Source organism: Rhinoderma darwinii, chromosome 2 (assembly GCF_050947455.1).
Source record: "Rhinoderma darwinii isolate aRhiDar2 chromosome 2, aRhiDar2.hap1, whole genome shotgun sequence".
Lineage (NCBI taxonomy): Eukaryota > Metazoa > Chordata > Amphibia > Anura > Rhinodermatidae > Rhinoderma > Rhinoderma darwinii.
The window spans coordinates 420,763,832-420,786,475 of NC_134688.1; the positions used below are offsets into that span (position 1 = coordinate 420,763,832).

The 22,644-nt window shown below is 42.6% G+C and overlaps 1 protein-coding gene across 1 annotated transcript in view; it reads right to left on the reverse strand.

Annotated features, from left to right (window-relative positions):
* Window positions 1-16,522, reverse strand: part of SLC46A1 (solute carrier family 46 member 1) — a 34,406-nt gene extending 17,884 nt beyond the window's left edge. Inside the window, exon 1 of the mRNA XM_075850847.1 lies at window positions 16,178-16,522. Coding sequence (XP_075706962.1) covers window positions 16,178-16,426 — 249 coding nt within the window. The 5' untranslated portion in view covers window positions 16,427-16,522. The remainder of the gene's footprint in view (window positions 1-16,177) is intronic.
* Window positions 16,523-22,644: the final 6,122 nt, after the last annotated feature.

Sequence of the window (22,644 nt, forward strand, 5' to 3'; positions counted from 1 at the left end):
CAGGTTGGTGTATATTCACTGTCGAGGGTGCTGAAAGAGTTACTGCCGATCAGTTAGCTCTTTCAGCACCTTGGACAGTGACGGGCGTCGACTAGCCTCATCTCTATGATGGCGGCTGCGCGAAAATCACGCAGCCGCACATCATACACGGATGACACACGCAGCTGTCAAATGGTTTTTGCGCGCGCAAAACGCTGCGTTGTTTGCGCGCGCAAAAACGCAACGTTCGTCTGAATCTGCCCTTAAACTAATGTTGCAATTCACCAGTCCATAGAATACAATAAACAAACAAACTTGATTATGCTTTTACATTCACCAAAATGGGATTCCCAAACCTGGTAAATCAGTGTCCCCATTGCAACTGAATAGCTGATGAAGTAATCACCAACCAGTTTGTCAATCGATCACCTGTATATACACTGCTGTGAAAAACTATTTGCCACATAAGTCATGATTGTATCAGATCTACCAAGACAACTCTTATTTTAAAAAAGTAAAAAAAAGAGAGAAATGTTGTGAATCTTCTTAAATGTGGCCAGCCTACCAAAAACATACATCGACAAGTCATCCAGGAAGTCACGAAAGAAGCCATATAAACATCAGCATTCATAACTCCATCATGAGAGAGAGACCTGGTGTAAATGGTTTCCATGGAAAAAAAAATGCTGACAAAAAGGAAGATAAGGCTCATCTCACATTATCAAAAAAACATCTTGACGCCAAAGCATTTTAGAATAATGTTCTCTGGATTGATGGGTAAAAAAAAATAAAAAAAATCTAACTTTAGGAAAGACAGGGGTCCTGTTACATCTGGCATAAAGCTAAAACAGCAATCTACATTAAGGACATCATATCAACCGTCAAACATGGTGGTGGTTGTAGTAGTGGGATGTTTCACCTGCTTCAGGGCCTGGGTGACCTAAGACAGAGCCATGAATTCCGCTTTGTAGTACAAAATTCTGAAGAAGGAAGTCTGATCATAAGCCCAAGTTCTGAACCTCAAGCGCAATTGGGTTATGCAACAAGACCGATTTGAAGCACAAGACCTGGAAAACCTCTAAACGACTAAAAAGAAACAAAAATGTAAGGTTTTGTATGGACCTAGTCAGAGACCTTTGAGACGCTATGTTAAGACCTTAAAGGGGTTTTCCAGCTTCTGACAACCGATGATCTATCCACCTGATAGGTCATCAGTACATGATCTGTGGGGGTCCAACACCCGGGCCCCGCACAGATCAGCTGCTCCAATGCCTCCGTGCACCGGACGTACAAGCCGGAAGCAGTTAGTAGCGGCCGAGCTACTAGTAGACCTGCAGCACGGCCGCTATGCTATGTACGGAGCCAACTGCTTCCGGGCTGCGTACATAGTATTATGTGCCACAACATCCGATGCCCGCAGGCCACCAGAGCGGCTTATTGGTGTGGGGTCCGGGTGTTGGACATGCACCGATGACCTATCCGGTGGATAGATAGGTCATCAGTTGTCAGAAGGTGGACAACCCCTTTAAAAGGGTTATCCGGGGACAAAAAACTGCATTACAATAATATATTTATGTGAAACTAAGTAACTTACTAATGTACTATCATTTACATTTCTGTACTAAATGGTGCAGTTCAAATATTGTGAATTTTTCCCGGAAGTCTAATAATAATGATGATGATGATGACGCTCCGACACGGCCCCACGTGACTGAGGGCTTGCTTCATGTGCTGTTCGTGAACATGACCGCAAGGGGCTGTCACATTGCTATTGCTGGAGTCCCGAGCAGAGCATCAGCTAGCGCTTTGCTCGGGACTCCAGCCATCATCATTATTAGAAAAGCTCCAGAATTTCCGGGAACAATTCACGAGGTTTGAACTACACCATTTAGTACAGAATTTTAAATTAAAGTACATTAGTAAGTTAATTTGTTTCACATAAATCTATTATCGCAATGCAATTTTTTGTCTCTGGATAACCCTTTAAACAGGCAGTTCACACTTGAAAGCCCTCCAATGTGGCTGAATTAAAGCAGAGAAAAGTGGCCAAAATTGCTGATCTTCAGCTTTTGAAATTTTAGGGGCAATTACTTTTTCACATGGGTGATATAGGTGTTGGATACCTTTTTTTCCTTTAATAAAGTAAATCGATTTCAAAACAGGATGTTGTGTATAACACTTTGTTTGAAGATCTGAAACAATGAAGATGGAAACAGAAGAAAAAAAACAAATAAACGGCTATGTACACCTTTGAAAGCAATTTTTTTTAAATAAAAAAGGAGTGTGTGTTTTGCGCAACTTTAAAATTAGTTTTTATTAAAAAATATTTTTACTTTTTGACATACATATAGAGCATCTGTATCTTATGTTGAATCCTGTATCCGTCACGTCCACGGGACCGACTGTTCCAATGACAGCGCGTCCTTCGTGTGATCCACCGGTTATCCATCACATCCAAGTCCATAACTTAGATGTGATAGATTACAAGTGGATCCTGCGTGTCTCCCGCCGACACTGAACCCGTCAGTCCTGTGGACCTGACTGATTCAGGCCTTCGAACACAATACAGCTGCTCTGTATACAGAACACAAAGCAGCTGTATCTCAAAAAGTAAAAATAAATTTTAATAAAAAGCTAGGTATAAAGCTGCGCAAAACACACTGAGATAAATGTTTTATTTATTTTTAAAAACGCTTTTGAAGGTGTACATGGCCTTTAAATACTTCAATAAGAAAAACATTTTTAATTTGCTAAACATTATACTATCACTATGATAAGCAGATGACAGACTGGGTTTTGATGTTAAATCCAGACTAAATTTATTATGTAGTTATTAAAGTCCATTGATTAAAATGAGAAACGTAGGCGTTTTATATACTTTATATCCTTCACCTGGCTGGACAGGGCTTTATCAACAAGTGATGTGTGGAAATGGGCACCGTGTTGTTAGAGCCCCAATATCTAAGTACCCAATGTGACTGAAAAAAATAAATCTTCTCGTAGCTCAATTGTGGGAGTCATTACTAATTATTACATGATGGATGGATGGATGGATGGATGGAGAGATGGAGAGATGGAGAGATGGAGAGATGGAGAGATGGAGAGATGGAGAGATGGAGAGATGGAGAGATGGAGAGATGGAGAGATGGAGAGATGGAGAGATGGAGAGATGGAGAGATGGAGAGATGGAGAGATGGAGAGATGGAGATGGAGGAGGAGGAGGATCGGACTAATTTTTAAGGGTAAATCTAAGTTCACCTATGGCAGTAATAGAAACCACAAATTTTAAAAGTAGTTCTCCTGGTTTTAATTTTTCTCGAATGAAATTAATGGGAAAAAGCACCACAATAACGTAAGGGCAGTTTAAAAAGCGCAGCATGCCATACAAAATGCCAAGTGTGAACGGGACTTTAAAACCTTTGAGTGATTATTATATATTCAGGAACAGCTTTTCATACAATTCCCAAATATAATATTTAAAGAGTGTCTCAAACCCAGTTGTTCTTTTTTCAGAATACATACTGATCGCTTATCTTTAGGATAGGCCACCAATGTGTGATCAGTTGGGGTGAACCTCCGGGACCACCACTGATCAACAGTAAGAGTATTCAGTAGTGCTCCAGGAAACGCTCTTCCAGGTGTCGGACCTCCACTGATCACACTAATAGCGGATCGTGAGGATAGGCCATGAATTAGTATTCTTAGAAAACCTGTCTAGGGCCCTGTTCGCACAGAGTTTTTTTGTAGGCAGAAAAAATCTGCCTCAAAATTCCTTCAGGAAGTGATTTCAATGGGAGGTCAGAGGCGGAACCGCGGTAAAGAGAGCATGTATGGGTTTGTTGCCACGGAAAAAAATACGCCTCAGTTTCGGATGTTTTTTGGCGCCAATTCGGACGCGGTTTTGGTGTCAAATAACTCTGTAAACTGGGCCATAAGGGTTTAGGATCTTGTACAGTAATATGAACAGTTCCTATGAGTATGTATCATCGACATACTGCCGTCTGATGCATTATAGTCTGTGTGCCCCCATATAAAATTGGAGAAATTTGGAAGAACAGTATGGGCCCAGAGTTATTGAGGTTCCTTATTACGATTCTGTACCACGTGGATCAGTACAGTCGTGTGCATGAGCTCAAAGGTAGCACACCCGCGATTTCTGAAAACGTCTCTAGTTACAGCGCATTGCACCGGGCTGTACACAGAATGCATTCACTCACGTCTTTATTGTCGGGTTTAGATGCCATACGATCTCTCTCAAGGTCTGGTCATCTGTCTATAATGTAAAGTCTAAAGTCAAAGTCATAGATTCCTTAAAAAAAATAAAAATTGCGGAATAAAATTGCTATTTTTTTCCGGTAAAGTGACGGAATCCTGATGGTTCCCATTAAAGTCAATGGGGTCAGCCAGGCACCGTTGCTGTATGCCGGTTTAATAAGTTAAATATTAATCTGCTGTTGTGACACCTGCAAGATAAATTCTATAAATCTTCTATGAAGAAATGGCTTTCTTGACGCTGACGTCACGCTCACTTTATTAGCCAAGAAAATAAATATGTTCACGTGTCAGAACCTGCATAACAAAAACATATTAAGTTAATTGGTGCGCACAATAAGCCATAAACACTCCCAGCTTTCCTCATAATATGCGTTATTATCCCTGTATGTTTGTACAGCAGTGATTGACAAATCCGAGGCACCGGGAACTCAAAGCTCTCACATAATGACGCTGATCTTTCCAGGATCCTGACGATATTTGCTGGCTGGACTGTAAAATTACTTCCCACCACTTTTGTACACTGTAAGGCCTTATTCACACGAACGTGTTTAACGTCCGTGATACGCACGGGAAAAATCACTCGCGTCGCACGGACCTATGTTAGTCAATGGGGCCGCTCGGACAGCCCGTGATTTTCAAGCAGCGTGTGACCGCTGCGTAAAACTCACGACATGTCCTATAATTGGCCGTATTTCGCGCATCACGCACCCATTGAAGTCAATGGGTGCATGAAAATCGTGCACGGCACACGGAAGCACTTCCGTGTGTCGCGCAACAGTAGATAAAGAAATTAAGGAAAAAATAAAAGCACTTCCTTTATTTCTTTTTCTAAACATCAAAACCGCGTGTCATAAGGATGGCATATGCGTGAAAATCACGCAGCCACGCAAACACTGATGACAGACGGAACTGCAACGCGCAAAAAATGCACACGTTTGTGTGAATAGGGCCTAAAACCTTAAAGGGCTTCTCCATCATTGTACAAATAAAGTTCATTGAAATGAGCAGAGGAATTTTGCTCCATATTCTACAATAATTCAGTCCCTAAAAGCAGATCTCAAGGACGGCAGCTCGAGAACCAAGTACAGTATTTCTATACGGGGACTATGTGCTCTATATATATAAAAGGTTTGAGGACACTTAGGCTGGGTTCACACTGAGTTTTTTTACAAGTTTTTTTACGCCGAAACCGCGCCGCCAATCTCGTCAAAAACGGCCTGAAAATGCCTCCCATTGATTTCAATGGGAAGGCGGAGGCGTCTTTTTCCCGCGAGCGGTAAAACCGTCTCGCGAGAGAAAGAAGGGACATGCCTTATCTTTGGGCGTTTACGCCTCTGACCTCCTATTGACCTCAATGGGAGGCAGAGAAAGCGTATTTCGCTGAGTTAATGCGCGCGGCACTCAAACTTCAAAATGGAATTTTGAGGCAGAATTTCCACCTGCAAAAAACTCTGTGTGAACCCAGCCTTAGACTAAGACTGTGGAGCATAGTATTTAGTCATTGTGATTTTGTCCAAATCCATAATACAATAGGTGATACAGAATGCAATAAAGGTATCTCACGACATAAGGCCACTACAAAGTCCAGATAAACCCAACCATTTCACTACGCAGGTGCGTCAGCGTTTGCACTATAAACACTATTGTTAGAGCTATAGTATCCACAATCTATACACGTAAACCGCCCATTATATTTTAAAAAAACGGAAATATGTATATTATTTGGTTTCCCAAAGCCACAGATAATGATTTGGTTACCAAGTCTACTTTCCCAGTAAAGGAATACATCGTAGTAACGTAGTCTTTATTTTGGCGTAATGCAGCATTAGACATCTGCTTCCAATGTTTGACTTGCAATAACGGGATGAACGCCAAATACCAAACTGGTTGCTGTGGTGAGGATTGCGCTATTCATCATCTAAAAGCAATTTTAATAAACAACCTAAACTGCCTGCAATATAATGACTGGTTACAGGCCAAAGTACACGGCAGACAGCGTTCTTTTGATGTGGTGCCAGCAAAGGAAACGTATTAGGCCTTCTAAGTCTGAACTACATGGCAAACACCAGATACGTGACCCACCTGTCGGGTCAGGGGCACAACATATGGCAGTTCTGTTGAGGTTTTATGTCCTCTGTAAAAATGGTAAAGTGCCTCCAGTTACAATGGTGTCAGACGTGTCATCCTGACACGTTCTGCCATGTAGCTTGGCTGGCACTAAGGGCCCATGAATACAGGCATATTATAGACCAGCGCTATATGCCTCCAAAATACAGCGCTTATAGCAGGCTATGGGACTATGCTGCACCTTCGATTTTTTTACGTATTCCGTATAAATATATGAAAAAATAAAAAAATCAGAGAAAGTTGTATACATAGTGAATCATGGAAGTAAAAACAACACAGATTCTCAGTGCGGTCATGCACATGCCCCAAGACTGATGCAGACAGCTGAGATAGATAGATGGGATAGATATCAGTTGTAGTAATCAGATTATTCCCTTTCCCCCATAGATTGTATGCCCCCCACCCCTCCCCCGGGCAAGGGCCTCTCTCCTCCTGTGCCAGTCTGTTACCCCATACACTCCTGTAGTCTACTTGCTTTTATCGAGTGTTCATGTTATATATTTAATCCCCTCTGTATTTCGTACGTACAGCTCCCTGGAGGTTCACACCGCATCACCCCTGACCCAGTGCATCTGGATGTGCTGCACACAATGACATGCCATCTGTACAGCAGAAAGGAAGGGCACAATAAGAGGATATATAGGCAAGTATTTTTTTTAAAGCTCACACAAGAAATAATAATTCTTTTATCCCAGGAAAAAAAACCTGAAGTAAAAATTATTCTTCAGACCATGGCATGATGAGTGACAGGGCGGCGGTGTATATATAAAGGTCAGGTAAGTACCCAAAACACAGCATGGCACCGTAATGTGTAAAGGCGTTTTCTACAACTCGTGTAATAAACAAAGAACACAGCATTACGGTGATCAGTATTGAGGTGTATATTTCAAGTGTGCTGTAGATGCACCCCAAAACTGCTTGTGGTTGCTGAATGTATACTTTTCTGGAACAGTTTGTAATATTTAGCCCAGTTCTGCCTGAACAGGTCAATTTAGGCCATTTAATTAATCTGCACCCGAAGGCTACGTTCACACAGGGCGGATTCTGGCCGAAAAACTGCATCAAATTGTGGTGCAGTTTTTCTGCCGAATGTCCACTGCGGAAAACTGCACATTTAAAAAAAAAAAAAAAAAAAAAGAAAAAAAAAAAAAAGCTTCATACTTACATAGCCAAGGCAACGCGTCCCTCTGACATCCTGCAGGCTGGCCTTCTGGGATGACGTTTCATCCCATGTGACTGTTGCAGCCTGTGATTGGTTGCAGCCGTCCCGTGGGTTAAAACGTCATCCCAGGAGGTTGGCCTGGACGAAAAAGCACAGAATTATGAGTAAGTAAAAGATTTTTTTTTCTGAGTTGCAATTTTAGTGCCAGAATCGCAACTTTTCCACCGCAAAAATCGCAACATCTGCTATTTGTTGCGGGTTTCACCTCCCTATTGAATTTAATGGGGAAAACCCGCAACAAAAAGCTGCGATTGCGCACACACAATTGACATTCTGCGGATTGAAAGAAAACGACTGACCACAGGTCAATTTCTGAGCTTTTTTTCTAATCTCATCCACTTTGCTGCTACTGTATTATTTCAGCAACGAGGTCAGTTACGGAAAATCCACAGTATTTACGCTATGTGTAAACTTGCCCGAAAAGTTGTTAAAGGCTACATACACTTTTGAAAATGTTTGTTTTTTTTTTTACTTTTTCAAAAGGGGTCACATAGCCTTTAACTCCTTAACGCCGAAGGACGGATATATCCGTCCTCAGCAGCTGCTAGTTCGCGCAGGACGACGGATATATCCGTCCTGTGATGGCGCGGGTACTGCCAGTGTACCGACGCGATCAGCGGCAGGAGCACGGCTGTTATACACAGCCTGGCTCCTGCTGCAACTGCCGGAATCGAAGCGCGCTGTGATTCCGGCAGTTTAACCCATTAAATGCCGCTGTCAATAGTGACAGCGGCATCTAATGTGTTTGACAGAGGGAGGGAGCTCCCTCTGTCACCCGATCGGCGCCCCCGCAAACAAATCGCGGGTCGCCGTCGGGTTTCCATGACAGCCGGGGGTCTAACAAAGACCCCCAGGTCTGTCTTCAGCATCTGCCTGTTAGGCGATGTCGGAGGCATGACCTAATAGGTTGCCTGTCAGTTTTACACTGACAGGCAATAATGCTTCGGTAAACTAAGTATACCAAAGCATTATATATGCGATCAACAGATCGCATAGTGAAGTGTCCTGATGGGACTTTAAAAAAAAATGACAATCAGTTAAATAAAGTGAAAAAAAAAAAAAAATACAGTCAAAGTCAAATAAAACTACTGTTTTGGCCCAAAAAGTGGTTTTATTTAGTAAAACTGTCAAAACAAATCACACATACACATATATAGTATCCCCACGATCGTAACGACTTGACGAATAAAATGAACACATTAATTAAACCGCCGGATGAACGGCGTCCAAAGAAAACGCAAAAAACAACGGCAAAATTATCTCTTTTCTCCCATTCCCCCCATAAAAAATAAAATAAAAGTTAATCTATAAGTCCTATGTACCCCAAAATAGTACTAATGAAAACTACACATTGTCCCGCAAAAATCAAGCCCACATACGACCACATTGACGGAAAAATAAAAACGTTACGGCTCTTGGAACGCGGCGATGCAAAAACAAGTAATTTTTTTCTAAAAGGGTTTTTATTGTGCAAACGTAGGAAAAACATATAAAACCTATACATATTTGGTATCCCCGTAATCGTGCCGACCCATAGAATAAAGTGAACATGTTATTTACGCTGCATAGTAAACGGTGTAAATTTATAACGTGAAAATTAATGCTGGAATAGCTGCTTATTTTCAATTCTCTCCTAAAATAAAGTTAATAAAAGTTAATCGATATATTATAAGCATCTAAAAATGGTACAATTACAAAATGCAACTCGTCCCACAAAAAACAAGCCCTTATACGGCGATGTCGACGGAATAAAAAAAAGTTACGACTCTTGGAATGCGACCGTGAAAAAACAAAAAATAATCCTTGGTCATTAACGTGCAAAATGGCCCGGTCATTAAGGGAGGGCTGTCTAGCGGTTTTTCAACTTGAACCTTAATGAGGTTATCCAAGTTGTTAACATTTTTGAAAAACAGATGCAAATGTCCTAAAAGAAAGAAAACAATCAGTACTCACCTATTCGTGACCCAGAGGTCTTCCCGGGGGCTTGTTAACATGCGTGGGCACCATAATGCAAGGAATACGACATGTCACCCCTGAGGCCTCTGATTGGCCGCAGTGATCACATGCTGCCGTATGTAAACAAACACTTGGGGGGACCGCCAAAGCGTCAGTGCTGGATCGGCAGGGGAAAGAATAGAGGAGTACTGATAGTTGTTTTTTTCTTATTTTAGGACATTTGAAGCTAAATAACTCGGATAACTCTAATATCAACCTATTCATAATTTTGCAGTACAAATGGAGCCTAAGGCCGGTTTCCCACGTAGTGTAAATGCTGCGGAATTTCCGCAACGGAATTCTGTGTGGAAATCCTGCAACATTTGCAGTAGCAACAAAGTGAATGAGATTTACAGGAAAAAGCTGCAGCGAAAAAGGTTCATAAATTGACTTGCGTTGTGGAATTTTAATCCACAGAATGTCAATTTATGCTGCGTATTCGTTGCTTTTCTATTGCGGGTTTTCCCCCATTGAATTCAATGGGATGTGAAACCTGCAACAAATAGCCAATTGTTGCAACTTTTGCAATGGAAACTTTGTGATTAAGCCGCAAAAATCGCAAATAAGAAAACAAAAACTATTTTTTTGTGTCAATTAAGAAAAAGTCTATACTTACCACGGCCGTTGTCATAGCGACACTTCAGTTTTTCGTCCACTAGGCATCCTGGGATGAAGTTTCATCCGATCTGACTGCTGCAGCCAATCACAGGCTGCAGCGGTCACATGGGCTGCAGCGTCATCCCAGGAGGCTGTGCTGCACAGACAGAGGGACACCGCCATAATAACAGACTTTATTTTTCCCCAAATGCTGCTTTTTGCAGCGGAGTTTCCCGCCCGAAAACCTGCACCACAATTTGGTGCGGTTTTTCGGTTGGAATTCCCTGCGGATTCTTGGTCGGATGCGTTGCATACTTTTAGGCAGCGTATCTGACCAGTGGGAACCCGGCCTAACAGAGCCTTAGATGCAGACGTGAGCACAGCCTCAGTTTTATGGATCCCTACAAGGATCTGTAATACCGCTGTGTTCATGAAGCCCAAGGCTCATATGTGTATTATGGCTCTATGTAGAAGCCGCATATTTAGCGCCAAAAAACTGGATGAAATACTGTTACATGGATGATGAAAGAACTTTAGAAAAAAAAAATCCAATGCTGTATTTTAGTGCTAAACATATAAATCCCACACATAATACGCGTGTCTGAATCAGACGATATGCTGCTCATGTGAATAAAGATTCAATTTTCAAATGGAAGTGCCGGGACCTGATCCATGATTTGAGGAACAGCTTTCCAGGGACTACCTCTATAGGCCCCATGCACACGATGGTGCAGTATTTACGATCAGTAAATACTGCATGGACGGGCCGCGCAGTGTCACCCACATTAGCGGACCGTGCTCACAGCGATAAGTATAGCAGGACGGTCCATAAATGTGAAAACTAAGACGTCCTATTTTTTGCGGCTCATTTCTACAGCCCAGACGCACGCCCGTAAAGTGGCAGAACCTGATCCCATATTTCTGATAGAACTACCAGATTTCCCCAACACCAAGGCTCCTTGTTATCGCAGTCAAAAGATGGCTGACTGCACTGCCAGGATGCCGACTGCTGTATTGTTACCACACACTGGGCCTCATATGTAAAAACAACACTTTCTGTCAGTAATGGCGTCGTCCTCAACAATCAGATCCCTATTTGCCTGCACAAGAAGAATGATACCAGGAGTGACTGGCCGCTACAGACAACTACTCCAGTCAGGGCTTATTCAGACGAACGTGATATACGTTCGTGCAGCGCGCGTGATTTTCACGTGCCTCACACGGACCTATGTTAGTCTATGGGGCCGTGCAGACTGTCCGTGAGCTTCACGCAACGTGTGTCCGCTGCGTAAAACTCACGACATGTCCTATATTTGTGCGTTGTTCGCGCATCACGCACCCATTGAAGTCAATGGGTGCGTGAAAATCACGCGCAGCACACGGAAGCACTTCCGTGGGACGCGCGTGATTCGGGCAACAGCAGTAAAAATATGAATGAAAACAGAAAAGCACCACGTGCTTTTCTGTCTACAAACATACAGTGTCATACTGATGGCGGCTGAACGAAAATCATGCAGCCACGCATCATACGAGGGTGACACACGGAGCTGTTAAGTGCCTTTTGCGCGCGCAAAATGCTGCGTTTTTTTGCGAGTGCAAAACGCACACGCTCGTGTAAATCCGGCCTCATTGTTCCATTAATTCTTGTAAATAAGCAGCAAATAGTGCGGCTTCATGGGGAATATCGACCTGCACAGATAGTGTGTAAGGGTATGTTCACACGGCCTATTTACGGACGTAATTTGGCCGTTTTAACCGCCGAATTACGTCCGAAATTACGGCTTGAAAGCGTTGACAAACATCTGCCCATTGAAAGCAATGGGCTGACGTTTGTCTGTTCACACGAGGCGTATATATTTACGCGTCGCTGTCAAAAGACGGCGCGTAAATAGACGCCCGCGCCAAAGAAGTGTCATGTCACTTCTTCAGACGTAAATGGAGCCGTTTTCCATGGACTCCATGGAAAACCAGCTCCAGTTACGTCCGTAATGGACGCGGCGTTCAAGCGCCTGTACATGCCGTTACGGCTGAAATGACGGGGCTGTTTTCTCTTGGAAACAGCCCCGTCATTTCGGCCGCTGCCGTGTGAACATACCCCAACTCAAATATGATAAAACAAAAACATCCACATCGAAACAGAAACCTACAGATGACTTAATGCAACAGCAACGGAGCACAGAAGGATAAGAGACATGTTCTGGGCATACGGACGACATCACATCTATTAGTGTATACAATTCAGATAGTAGAACACACAATACACAGTGAGAAAACCGCCCCACAGTAAATATGCCCTTGTGTATATACAAACGCTGGATTACCACCGAGCATTACACCAGTCAGGAATTTCAGTGCAGCGTGCCAACACGGCGGAGGCTAACGGAGGAATATTCAATATCTACTGAGCTATGTACAACTTGTAAGACATGCCCTCCTGTTCCCCACTGAAAAATTAGAAAAAGTGTAACTAAACTTTCAAAAAACTTTTAATGTGTCAGAAGTTTTGATTGGTGGGGGTCCCGACCCCCACCGATCGCTAAAATGAAGCAGCAGACGCGCTAGAGGAGTGCTGTGCCGCTTCGTTTCTGATCGGTTTTCCTTGGAAAGCCGAGCAAGCGGTGAAGAGAATCACCAGAGTGCTTCTGCTGCTTCGTTTTAGCGATCAGTAGGGGTCTCAGTGTTCGGACCCCCACCGATCAAAACTTCTGATCTGTCAAAAGTTTTTCTGAAGTTTAGTTACACTTCAAGTATCGTGTCGGGGCGTTTGATAAACATGGTGTTTAACCGACCAGAAAACTGAGGTAATAGCATTGATAAATATCCCTAGCATTGGTCCTAGTCATCATTCATTGTGGAGGGGGAATTCACACGCTGCAGATTCAGAGCGGATTGCGCACTGAAAATCTGCAGCTATTTATAATACAATGTATTTGGATTGGATTTTTACATACCCTAACCGCATGTAGCAGAAAAAAAAACTGCGCATATTGAGGACATGCTGCAGATTTTCTAACCCACAGAATGTCAACTCTGTGGTGGATTTTCAAAGCAGATTTAACCCTTGAAAATTCATAGTGTCAAATCTGCACCAAAATCAACATATAAGGGTATGTTCACACGGCTTATTTTCAGCCGTGTTTTGGCCGTAAACGCCCTGAAAAACGACTGAAAATACGGGGGCTGAAGGCCTCCAAACATATGCCCATTGAAAACGACCTGGTATTATTATTACATGGGATCCTCTGCTGTGACCTGGTATTATTATTACATGGGATCCTCTGCTGTTCCCTGGTATTATTATTACATGGGAACCTCTGCTGTGACCTGGTATTATTATTACATGGGATCCTCTGCTGTGCCCTGGTATTATTATTACATGGGATTCTCTGTCGTGTCCTGGTATTATTATTACATGGGAACCTCTGCTGTGTCCTGGTATTATTATTACATAGGATCCTCTGCTGTGTCCTGGTATTATTATTACATGGGAACCTCTGCTGTGACCTGGTATTATTATTACATGGGATCCTCTGCTGTGTCCTGGTATTATTATTACATGGGATCCTCTGCTGTGTCCTGGTATTATTATTACATGGGAACCTCTGCTGTGACCTGGTATTATTATTACATGGGATCCTCTGCTGTGTCCTGGTATTATTATTACATGGGAACCTCTGCTGTGTCCTGGTATTATTATTACATGGGATCCTCTGCTGTGTCCTGGTATTATTATTACATGGGATCCTCTGCTGTGTCCTGGTATTATTATTACATGGGATCCTCTGCTGTGTCCTGGTATTATTATTACATGGGATCCTCTGCTGTGTCCTGGTATTATTATTACATGGGAACCTCTGCTGTGTCCTGGTATTATTATTACATGGGAACCTCTGCTGTGTCCTGGTATTATTATTACATGGGATCCTCTGCTGTGACCTGCCATTATTATTACATGGGAACCTCTGCTGTGACCTGGTATTATTATTACATGGGATCTTCTGCTGTGTCCTGGTATTATTATTACATGGGAACCTCTGCTGTGTCCTGGTATTATTATTACATGGGATCCTCTGCTGTGTCCTGGTATTATTATTACATGGGATCCTCTGCTGTGACCTGGTATTATTATTACATGGGATCCTCTGCTGCGTCCTGGTATTATTATTACATAGGATCCTCTGCTGCGTCCTGGTATTATTATTACATGGGATCCTCTGCTGTGACCTGGTATTATTATTACATGGGATCTTCTGCTGTGACCTGGTATTATTATTACATGGGATCCTCTGCTGTGACCTGGTATTATTATTACATGGGATCCTCTGCTGTGACCTGGTATTATTATTACATGGGAACCTCTGTTGTGTCCTGGTATTATTACATGGGAACCTCTGCTGTGTCCTGCCATTATTATTACATGGGAACCTCTGCTGTGACCTGGTATTATTATTACATGGGATCTTCTGCTGTGTCCTGGTATTATTATTACATGGGAACCTCTGCTGTGTCCTGGTATTATTATTACATGGGATCCTCTGCTGTGTCCTGGTATTATTATTACATGGGATCTTCTGCTGTGACCTGGTATTATTATTACATGGGAACCTCTGCTGTGACCTGGTATTATTATTACATGGGATCCTCTGCTGTGACCTGGTATTATTATTACATGGGAACCTCTGTTGTGTCCTGGTATTATTACATGGGAACCTCTGCTGTGTCCTGGTATTATTATTACATGGGAACCTCTGCTGTGACCTGGTATTATTATTACATGGGATCCTCTGCTGTGACCTGGTATTATTATTACATGGGATCCTCTGCTGTGTCCTGGTATTATTATTACATAGGATCCTCTGCTGTGTCCTGGTATTATTATTACATGGGATCCTCTGCTGCGTCCTGGTATTATTATTACATGGGATCCTCTGCTGTGACCTGGTATTATTATTACATGGGATCCTCTGCTGCGACCTGGTATTATTATTACATGGGATCCTCTGCTGTGACCTGGTATTATTATTACATGGGATCCTCTGCTGTGACCTGGTATTATTATTACATGGGATCCTCTGCTGTGACCTGGTATTATTATTACATGGGAACCTCTGCTGTGACCTGGTATTATTATTACATGGGATCCTCTGCTGTGACCTGGTATTATTATTACATGGGATCCTCTGCTGTGTCCTGGTATTATTATTACATAGGATCCTCTGCTGTGTCCTGGTATTATTATTACATGGGATCCTCTGCTGCGTCCTGGTATTATTATTACATGGGATCCTCTGCTGTGACCTGGTATTATTATTACATGGGATCCTCTGCTGTGACCTGGTATTATTATTACATGGGATCCTCTGCTGTGACCTGGTATTATTATTACATGGGATCCTCTGCTGTGACCTGGTATTATTATTACATGGGATCCTCTGCTGTGACCTGGTATTATTATTACATGGGATCCTCTGCTGTGACCTGGTATTATTATTACATGGGATCCTCTGCTGTGTCCTGGTATTATTATTACATGGGATCCTCTGCTGTGACCTGGTATTATTATTAAATGGGATCTTCTGCTGCTATTTGGTATTATTATTACATGGGATCCTCTGCTGTGACCTGGTATTATTACATGGGATCCCCTGCTATTCCTCGGTATTATTATTATATGGGATCTTGTGCTGTGTCTTGACAGTTCAGTGTGATTGTACAGTCTGTATCCGGACATCTGGCACAGAACAGATGTAGTAAAACTGGTGCAAACTAAAAGTAGAGCAGTTTCCATTAGAAACCGATCAGATTCCGGCTGTCATTGGTCAGTGACCACGTGGACAATCAGAGCAGTAACTTGATTGGTTGATATGGGTAACTGCCCAACGTTCCCTTGCATCAGTTTGGCCAGTTTCCCCCATTGTGCCTAGTAGATAATGGTGTGATTACACCGGGCTGTGTCCTCTATACATGTCTGCAGTCTCTCACCTTCTCCAGGGGGTTCGTGCTGTTGGTACAGCCCTCGATCCTGCTCCCGTTGTAGCCGATGTCAGCGCTCAGTCGCTCCCACAGATACTGAGTAGTGAGCGGGCCCTGAAGCGCCATAGAAAACATGGCCAAGAACAGCACCGGCTCCACCGTCACCCGGCCTGTATAACAGCGCCGGAACCTCGGCTTATCCGAGCTGTCAGCGCCCATGTCTGGGCACACCACGTCGGGCATGTCGCTCTCAGACATAGCGCCGAGGATAATGCATTCGGGGACTAGTTCACCCCGCACTGCGGCCACACACAGGAGGGGCGGAGCTGAGCAGAGCCCCGCCTACAACTCACGCCATGTCCCGCCCACCATCCTAGCCGTCTGTTCTCAGCCCCGCCATATGCGCTCCTCCTGACACAGTAGTCACCGGCTGTAATTGTATCTATAACGATCAGCATTCCCCACATCCACTGCTCTTTATGTGCTGGGGAATGCGCTTTGTTGCTCCCTGTTATCAGCTATTCCAGGCGAGATGAAAAGCAGTTCTGAGAACTACAACATTTTTCGGGATTTCATTTTATTTGAAATCCACATATAATTTTTCTCCTCATAGTATAATAAATCACCAATATACCTTTATCACCAATTGTGCCCAAGGCTGTGAAAACTAAGCAGCCAAATGTTAACAATGTTGGAGATAGTGACATCACCTTCTTCGGTCACGTGACCACACGTCACCACAACGTCTAAGAATCGCACTGTGGACCGTGCATTTGTGTCATATGTGCCACATACAATACAATACCACGTACAATACAATACCACGTACAATACAATACCACGTACAATACAATACCACATACAATACAATACCACGTACAATACAATACCACATACAATACAATACCACATACAATACAATACCACATACAATACAATACCACGTACAATACAATACCACATACAATACAATACCACGTACAATACAATACCACATACAATACAATACCACATACAATACAATACCACGTACAATACAATACCACGTACAATACAATACCACATACAATACCACGTACAATACACTACCACATACAATACACTACCACGTACAACACTCTACCATGTACAATACAATACCACGTACAATACAAAACCACGTACAATACACTACCACGTACAATACAATACCACGTACAATACAATACCACGTACAATACACTACCACGTACAATACACTACCACGTACAATACACTACCACGTACAATACACTACCACGTACAACATTCTACCACATACAATACAATACCACGTACAATACACTACCACGTACAATACACTACCACGTACAATACACTACTACGTACAACACTCTACCACGTACAATACACTACCACGTACAATACACTACCACGTACAATACACTACCACGTACAACACTCTACCACGTACAATACAATACCACGTACAATACAATACCACGTACAATACAATACCACGTACAATACACTACCACGTACAATACACTACCACGTACAATACACTACCACGTACAACACTCTACCACGTACAATACAATACCACGTACAATACAATACCACGTACAATACAATACCACGTACAATACACTACCACGTACAATACACTACCACGTACAATACAATACCACGTACAATACACTACCACGTACAATACACTACCACGTACAACACTCTACCACGTACAATACAATACCACGTACAATACAATACCACGTACAATACAATACCACGTACAATACACTACCACGTACAATACAATACCACGTACAATACAATACCACGTACAATACACTACCACGTACAATACACTACCACGTACAATACAATACCACGTACAATACACTACCACGTACAATACACTACCACGTACAATACACTACCACGTACAACACTCTACCACGTACAACACTCTACCACGTACAATACAATACCACGTACAATACAATACCACGTACAATACAATACCACGTACAATACAATACCACGTACAATACACTACCACGTACAATACACTACCACGTACAATACACTACCACGTACAACACTCTACCACATACAATACAATACCACGTACAATACAATACCACGTACAATACACTACCACGTACAGTACACTACCACGTACAATACAATACCACGTACAATACACTACCACATACAATACACTACCACGTACAACACTCTACCACATACAATACAATACCACATACAATACCACGTACAATACACTACCACGTACAATACAATACCACGTACAATACACTACCACGTACAATACAATACCACATACAATACAATACCACGTACAATACACTACCAAGTACAATACAATACCACATACAATAAAATACTATGTACAATACACTACCACGTACAATACAATACCACGTACAATACACTACCACATACAATACAATACCACGAAGCACAGGACCTAAAGGAGAAAAAGGACTGCAACATTTGTAAAGCAATTTCTCCCAAGTAAAACAATACCCCACATGTGGTAATAAACGGCTGTTTGGACACACGGCAGGGCTCAGAAGGGAAGGAACGCCATTTGACTTTTGGAGATCACATTTAGCAGGAATGGTTTGCGGAGGCCATGTCGCATTTGCAAAGCCCCTGAGGGGACAAAACAGAGAAAACGCCCAAAAAGTGACTCCATTTTGGAAAGAATACCCCTTGAGGAATTCAGGAATTCATCCACGGGTGTAGAGAGCATTTTGACACCACAAGTGTTTCATAGATTTTATTAGAATTGGACAGTGAAAATAAAAAAAATCCTTTTTCTTCAATAAGACGTAGCTTTAGTTAAAAAAAATGTTCATTTTCTCAACAAATAAAGGAAAAAAAGAACCACAACATTTGTAAAGCAATTTCTCCAGAGTACGGCAATACCCCATATGTGGTCATATACTGCTGTTTGGACACACAGTAGGGCTCAGAAGGGAAGGAGCGCCATTTGGCTTTTGTAGTGCAGAATTTGCTGGCTTGGTTTCTAGTCGCTATGTCGCATTTGCAAAGCCCCTGTGGGACCAAAACAGTGGAAACCCCCTGTCAAAGATATTTTAATATCTTTATATGTGTGAACCTAAATTGCTCAACATGGACGGACAGTTGTCACTAAAGCTCAAAGATCTGCTGACACAACAGCCTATAGGGGGATGGCTATTCTATTCTAAGTCGTTTGGTTTTTGACTTTGCATTCAGCAGTTACAAAGGCAACGTGGCAAAACGTGATGACATTGTATTTTTTATGGCTAAAGATATATGTGGAGTTTGGATATTACCATATTTAGAATGTTCATGTCTGCAAGATAAAGGCTAACGCCTACTCTGATTTTTCTATAAATAAAGATGGATCTGTCCCCTAGGGCAGAGACTGTTTGAAAACTGACGCTGCGTGTCATGGTCTCTCTCCGGCCGGCCGGCCGGCCTCCCTCAGATCCACCATCTAGAGAGCATTCACTAATTTGGAACTCATAGACAAATGCAGATAATGTCCAACGTTAACGGACAATTTAAATTCACCTAGGGTTGTAGTGAGTATCTTAACCCCGCAGGTGTTTTGCAGAAATTAGTGTGCACTAGATGTTGCAGAGTGAAAATGGGATTTTTCCATAGATATGCCAATATGTGGTGCCCAGCTTGTGCCACCATAACAAGACATCTCTCTAATTATTATGCTGTGTTTATTATTGGTACCATTTTGGGGTACATGCGACTTTTTGATCACTTTTTATCCTATTTGTTGGGAGGCAAGGTGACCAAAAAACTGCAATTCTGGCATAGTTTTTTAGTTTTTTTTATACAGCGTACACCATGAGTTTTAAACTACATGTTACTTTATTCTGCGGGTCAGTCCGATTCGGGCGGTACCTAATTTATAGCACTTTTTTATGTTTTACAACTTTTTGCACAATAACATTACTTTTGTAAAAAGAATGTATTTTTTCTGTCACTGTCACGTAGGGTTCGTGGACCCACTGGGCCGTACCACCTTGGCGGTATGGCAGCTGGCCAACACGGCGCAGGTTAAAGTCTATAGTGCGTATAGGGTACCTGTGGCAGCTCGGACAGTAGCAAGGCAGGCTCGGCTGGGACTAGGCAGCAGGTAGATGTCAGACGTGGTGAAGCAGGACAGGCGTGGTATACAGCACAGCACGACTCTGGCTCAGCACGGCACACGACCAGGATAGCACAGGAACAGGAACACACTAGGAGACCGTCGCATAGACAAACTTAGGGTACGACAACAACGCTCAGGCATAGAAGAAAGGGGCTGAACCCCTCTTATAGTCCAGGGCTCTCATGGGCTAATACTTCATTATTATCCCTACGGGATCCCTACAGGATCCGGCCAAGGTGAGTGGAAGTGAGCTTTGGCGGAGGAGACTGGGGCCAGCGCTCGCCGACCCATGGCTGCGGCCGTCAGGGGGAGAGTGAACCTGACGGCCCTCAGCCACGGACATGACAGTCGCCATGTTGTGGGAACCATAACTTTAAAAAAATTAGTGTACGGAGCTGTATGAGGGCTTGTTTTTTGTGAGACGAGCTATAGTTTTTATACGTATTATTTTTGGATACATGCAACTTTTTGATCACTTTTTATTTCATTTTTTGTAGGACAAAGTGACCAAAAAACAGAAATTCTGGCATTGTTTTTTACGTATTTTTTTACGCCGTTCACTGCGTGGAATAAATAACATAATATTTTTATAGTTCAGTCCATTACAATTGCGGTAATACCAAATATGTATGGTTTATTTATTTTTTTCAATAATAAAGGACTTGATAAGGGAAAAAGGGCGATAGTGTTTTGTTTTATTTTATTACTTGAAACTTTTATTACATTTTGTACAACTTTTTTACACTTTTTTTTAGTCCCACTAGGGGACTTGAAGGTCCAACTGTCAGATTTTTCTTCTAATACATTGCACTACCTACGTAGTGCAATGTATTAGATCTGTCAGTCATTCACTGACAGCAAGCCGATTAGGCTTTGCCTCCGAGAGGGGCCTAATCGGCTTTCGTAATGGCAGAGCAGGAGGCCATTATTAGGCTTTCTGTTGCCATAGCAGCAGTCGGCAGCTGACATCCACCGCTGAAGACGCCAAACATCTGAGCCGGCGCCATCTTGCCAGCGGCTACGGAAGCGCTTTAGGACCCGCCTCCGGGCAGGGCCTGGGAGGTTTCCGTTCTAGGCAGCCCGGGAGGCCACTATTAGGTCTCTGATTGCCATTGCAGCCACTGGCACCCCGGCAATTTCATTGCTGGGGTGCCGATGAACTGCAAACACCTTAAATGCTGCGATCGCTTTTGACTGTTGCATTTAAGGGGTTAATGGCTTCTGAGCCGGTACCATCCACTTGTCGTAAGTATACGGCAATTTGCGGGAAGCACTTGCTTTTCATGACGTATACTTACGACAAATGCCGGGAAGGGGTTAAATATGAACCTAGGCTCCCTAAATGTATTTTAATTAAATCTTATTTAACATAGAAAACTAGTCCTACTCTAAATGTGATTCATAATCCAAAATCGAAATTCCCCACTTGTCAAAGATCTTATTTTTGAAGAAAGTTAGGAAAATATATATGTCCGCAAATTATGTGCAACTAGATTGTAATTGTATAAACAGTTCCTAAAAATTATTGTGGGATTATCTGTTGGAAGGTACTGATTCTCCTTGTGGAGTCTTAAAGATGATCTATCACCGTTTGGAAACCTCGTGAAGTAATAGACTAAAATATAAAACCTTCCCCAATATATATCATAAGGAAAATTAAAAATCATCCTCTCTAATTTAGTGACAAAAGCTCCGGCCCTTTAAGAAAGGTAGACATCTTCTGCTGAAGTCGGCAGCAGATTTTGACCAACCCGTTATAGAGCATCGAAACATGACTTGGTTTAGAGATTTTAGGAATTTTTGTGGTGCCAGGGTCATGTTGAGGACTACTCCTTCATTTTTGCCCAAGGTGCCAACGGAAGAAAATATAAATCAGCAAATGGACCTGCCTCTACTTAGGTTGAAGGCATCTAGAGAGCGGACATCCGAAAATGTATCATTAGGTAAATACATCTTACCCAGCAGAGTACAGAAGAACCAATGATTACACAATTAATTAAGATAAAAATCAAATAAGCCCCCAGTGGGATACACCCCATAGATACCTCCCACTGGATTGCAGCAAATATTATTTTTTATTTTTTTTTTTTTAAATAGCCAAATCAAAGTGCCTTCGGACTTATATATATATACGAAATATATTTTCACACATCATAAGCTTAGATACAGGGCCCTAGCAGACAGTATCACACATGATAGGCTTAGGTCTCATGTGTACGGCCGTGATTTTCGGGTCGGCCGGCCGCGGAGTGTCACCTGCGAGCCGCCCCCGCAAATCGTGGGCCGTGCACATGGCCGTGTCCAT